Source organism: Macadamia integrifolia, unplaced genomic scaffold (assembly GCF_013358625.1).
Source record: "Macadamia integrifolia cultivar HAES 741 unplaced genomic scaffold, SCU_Mint_v3 scaffold2581, whole genome shotgun sequence".
NCBI classification, from domain to species: domain Eukaryota; kingdom Viridiplantae; phylum Streptophyta; class Magnoliopsida; order Proteales; family Proteaceae; genus Macadamia; species Macadamia integrifolia.
The window spans coordinates 6304-10889 of record NW_024868812.1 but is presented as its reverse complement, the minus strand read 5'-3'; the positions used below and the strand labels follow the sequence as shown (position 1 = coordinate 10889).

Here is a 4586-nt window from a genome sequence, read left to right as displayed (position 1 = left end):
AAAAAAAAAAAAAAAAAAAAAAAAAAAAAAAAAAAAAAAAAAAAAAAAACCAATGTAAAAATTGATGTTAAATGGTCTGTTAGGTTCGAGGTAAGATATAGAATCATAATCTTTTATATACCAAAAACCAATACTTTCAGAGCTTCAATGGAAAATAGTTGGAAAATAAAATTTTTCTATAAAATAGGATTTTCTACTATTTTTTAGGCGTTATCTATTCATTAGAAAAAATTTCAACTGTTTCAATATCTTTATTTTGTGATTATTTTAAAATAAATAATAGAAAATCATATTTCACAAGGAAAATTTTCCTTTCCACCATTTTAGTAAATTAGATTGGTGGCAAAAAGTGAGAAGTCTGCACCTTAAAAAATGCTTGTTTAGCATCTTTTTTTTTTTTTAATTTAAAATAATATTTCATAAAAAATGATATAAAGGGTAAAAAAAGAATTCAAGAGCAGAGGACAGAAGTTGCAAAGTAAATAAATTTATTATATAGAAAAAAGTTAGATTGGTGGCAAATTGCAGAGAGAGGTCAAACTTTAGATGATGCATCACCTCCTCCTCCTCGACTTCAAGAGACGATCCCAACATCGACGGTTTTGTCTCATGAGTATTGGTGATGGCCATGATCTGAAGATGACATTTGGAATGTGGGATATCTTGTGCCAGTCTTCTCCCCCTTCTCTGTATCGTGTCTCTAATACAGGGCAATAATCAATTATAAGAGTTTGGAGGGCTGTCATATGTTGAAAACTGTCTGGCAAGAAACTAAGATTTTGACAACTAAAAATGTCAATAATTCGGAGAGATGGAAGATTGTGGATCCACTCTGGCAAGGCAGTCAGTCCCGTGCAGCAACTGATATGTATACGTTGCAGCGTTGTAGTGTGTTTCAAGTTCTCTGGCCAAGAGATCGACTCACACATGTTGACAATCTCTATTTCTTGAAGGGAAGTGAGGTGTCGAAAATCCTCCAATTTGGAGAGTTCCAGCTTTGGGCATTTATCAATCCTTAAGTTCTCGAGAGATGTTATATATCTCATTCCTGAGAGAGTTTCTAATCTGTCACAAGGTCCAATCCTCAATTCCTTTAAAGAACTCAACCCCTTGAATTGGGTCTCATCCTCCCACAAATATTTCATAGCATTGCACTGGTTGAACCCCAAGTGTTTAAGAGAGCTAAATCCATATTCCCCATGCCTAATAGACAATCTTGGCAATGTGACGAGGTTGGGGGAATCATAAAATCTCAAACTCTTAAGAACAGGGAGGTTTTGGTTTTGTAGCAGCCCTTCTGGAATGTTTTCATTTTTCGTTTGTAGATCTAAATGTTCAAGAGACGGGAGCAATGGAAGGGTTTTCAACTTATCACAATTCACAATATTCATTGCAACAAGGCAAGGGAATACTACTACTTCTCTTCCTCGTGTAACATTCAATAACAATTCTTCCAAATTTAGCATGCCATATAATTGCAGTTGTTCCAGCAACGGGAATCCTTTAGCCGATCCATCACCACTATCGGACTCAACATCTAATAAGTATCGGACAGAATCCATTCCACTTACAAGAAGAAACTTCAGGAATGGCAGATGCCCAAGAGGTGGGAAATTTTCACATCTGCTACAATCTATCAATTGAACATCAACCAAATTTTGGAACGACAAATCCTCCATTCATCTTGGAAACTTCATGCCTTGGTACCTTTCCATTTTCAATATTTTTATGCTTGTTGGGGGCTGAAGCCCTTCTACCACCTCTTCAGCATTTTCTTGAATGTGAGTTTGATCATTATTTGGAGACCAAGACAAGGTTAACCAGTTAAGGTTTCTCTTTTCCATCAAATTGGCTTCTTTGGCATCCACTGAATTCTTTACGTTCTCAAGATCTCTTATGTGTAATTGTCCTCTGAGGTTCAGTCCTTTTAACTCATTGATACGATATCCACTCTTCTTCCCCACGATGAACATGCTTAATGTCTGTATGTGAATCAACTTCCCTATTCCGATTGGCATTTGCCTTAGTGACTCACATCCACAAATATCCAGGTGCCTGAGGCTGCTCATGGTACTCAACTGTGCAGGCAACTTTTGAAGACATGGACAACGGTCTAGTATTAATGTCTGCAAATGTTTTAGGTTGCTCAAGGATTCAGGTAATGTGCTAATACTCATCATGTAGAGCTTCAGGTACCTCAAGTGTATCAAATACCTCAAGTCTGTCAAATAGGCAGCTGACGATGGCCGGTCCATTACAGAACTGAAACTCAGTTCTAATGCTCGTAAGCATCTACGATTACAAATATTGAAATTTGGAAATTTCAAACAGGCAGCTGAAAATGGCCGGTAATCTACATCTAAATCAAAGGCATTTAGCAGCAAAGTACGAATGGTTTGAAATTTACGCAAAGACTCATTAGTGGATGCTACCAACATTTGTAAGTCGTCAGACGAAAGCATGTTCATACGCTCCAATGATAGGTGTCGAATCTCTTTTGGAACAATTATTTCCTCGCCAGTCTTTAAGGTCAAACATTCCTTACCCAAGATAGAACATGCAAGATCATGGACTAGATCATGCATCTTACAATTCACTACATTCAAATAATCATTTTTTTCTACGTCTTGGAAGAAAGACCTCCACATTAACTCGTTGAAAATTTCATTACCAATATCTTCCAACTCCATTTTACCCTTGGATGGAATAAAACCATTAGCCATCCAGAGATGGACCAACTGTTCCTTTTGGATCCTATGATCCTTTGGAAATATAGAGCAATAAGCAAAACATTGCCTCAAATGTGAGGGCAGATGATTGTAGCTAAGTCTCAAGGCCGGCAAAATGGTATTTTCTTCATCTTCTGGTAGATCCCAAATTTCACTGTCTCTCACAAACATCCACTCAGTCTCTGTGTGTTTGAAGCGCATTAAGCTTCCTAGAGCCTTTGCTGCCAGAGGAACACCTCCACATTTCTTCACAATCTCCTTTCCAATCACTACCAAGTTTGCAATCTCTTCTCTCCCATCTCCAAATGCACGTTGCTTGAACAAAGCCCAACAATCATCCTCCGAGAGTCCTTTCAAGTGGTGAGCAGGAAATGTGCCCATGATTGATGCTACTTTTTCAAGACGAGTGGTTACAAGAATTGAACATCCTTGAATTCCACATGTCAATGAAAATTTCAATTTATCCCACTTATTTTGATCTTCATTCCAAACATCATCGAGTACAAGCAAAAATCTTTGCCTCCTACTTAGCATCTCACGAAGGCGGTTTTGCATAGGATCCAACTCGGTGAGATCATATGTAGGGCCACCCATAGATTCGATGATTGCTTTGGTAAGCCTTTTTACTTCAAAATCATCAGATACACCAACCCAAATTCTGGTCTCAAAGTGATTTTTCACTTGTTCATCATTGTAGACTAGTTGAGCAATTGTGGTCTTCCCAAGACCACCGATTCCAATTATTGGATAAACCAGTAATTCTGGGTTGCTAATATTGTCCATCAATACTTTTACTATCTTTTCTTTGTCCTCATCTCTCCCATAAACATGGGATTCAGTTAGAATGGAGCTAGTCTCTCGTTCACTAGTCTCAACAGTCCATTCCATTGCATTTCCCCGAGGGTTCAAATGAAATTTGGATCTCTCATCAGCAATATCATCAAATCTCTCTCTAATATCTTTTATTCTGTGTCCAATCTTGAGACGAAACATAAGTTTTTCCAAATTGAACCAAGATAAGAAAGAGTTGCTTACCAGGCTGGTGCAATTGCTCATCTGGGATTCTTCTAATTGAAGTGCTTTGGCAGCACACTCATCTAAGATGTCGTCTGCATCATAAGCTGCATCCTTGAGTTTCTTTAGCCAACCTTTGATAGCCTTATCCTTGAATTGCTTCATCTCAGCATCTTCCAATACATCTCTAATTGTGTCTAAGGTGTCAGAAAGCCTTCTCATCTCTCGATCGACTCCCCATACCAAACCAAACTCTTGCTGAAGTAGGGAGTCAATGTTCTGAAGAACAACTCGAAGAACTGCATCAACCATCTTGTTTGCAGCTTAATTGTCTACTTGATCAAAGTTGCTTAAATCTTTGAATTGAAAAGAAATTCTGAATCTCTCTAAAGGTACAAAGGAATGATCTTCAAAAGCGTAAATTAAAGAGCCTCCCTCTGTATTTCCTCTTTCCTTGTGTTAACAACTAGAGTCATAAATTCATAATGGGTAAAGTAAGGAGCTTGACTATACTGCTGCTAGTCTTTTTTATTTTGGTAAGGACTGTTGCTAGTCATGTGGCTAGAAATGTTTGCAAAAGTCCGTAAAAGCTACGAAAGAAAATATCTTCAATTATTGAGACAGAAGTCTGAACTCATCCCTTCCTATCGACCAAACAGAAACTTCATGCCCCTTTCCTCTTGGACTATGAAGCGTTGGCCGACATGGTTTGGCCCAGTTTGTATAACGCATATGAGCTCTGACGTCTTCCCACCACCACCCATTGGTAAGGTAGGCCCCACATATGGGGCGTCAAATTATATATATATATATATATATATATAAAATTATGTAAGAATAAAA

General features: G+C 37.8%; 1 protein-coding gene across 1 annotated transcript; it reads right to left on the bottom strand.

The window, feature by feature from the left end:
• Positions 1-1679: 1679 nt before the first annotated feature.
• Positions 1680-4055, bottom strand: LOC122066781 (putative disease resistance protein RGA3). The gene has a single exon (XM_042630616.1). The coding sequence runs from the start codon at positions 4053-4055 to the stop codon at positions 1680-1682; it is 2376 nt and encodes a 791-aa protein (XP_042486550.1).
• Positions 4056-4586: the final 531 nt, after the last annotated feature.

Coding starts and splice junctions, on each gene's coding strand:
- LOC122066781 (XM_042630616.1), bottom strand. CDS start 4,055: ATGGTTGATGCAGTTCTTCGAGTTGTTCTTCAGAACATTGACTCCCTA.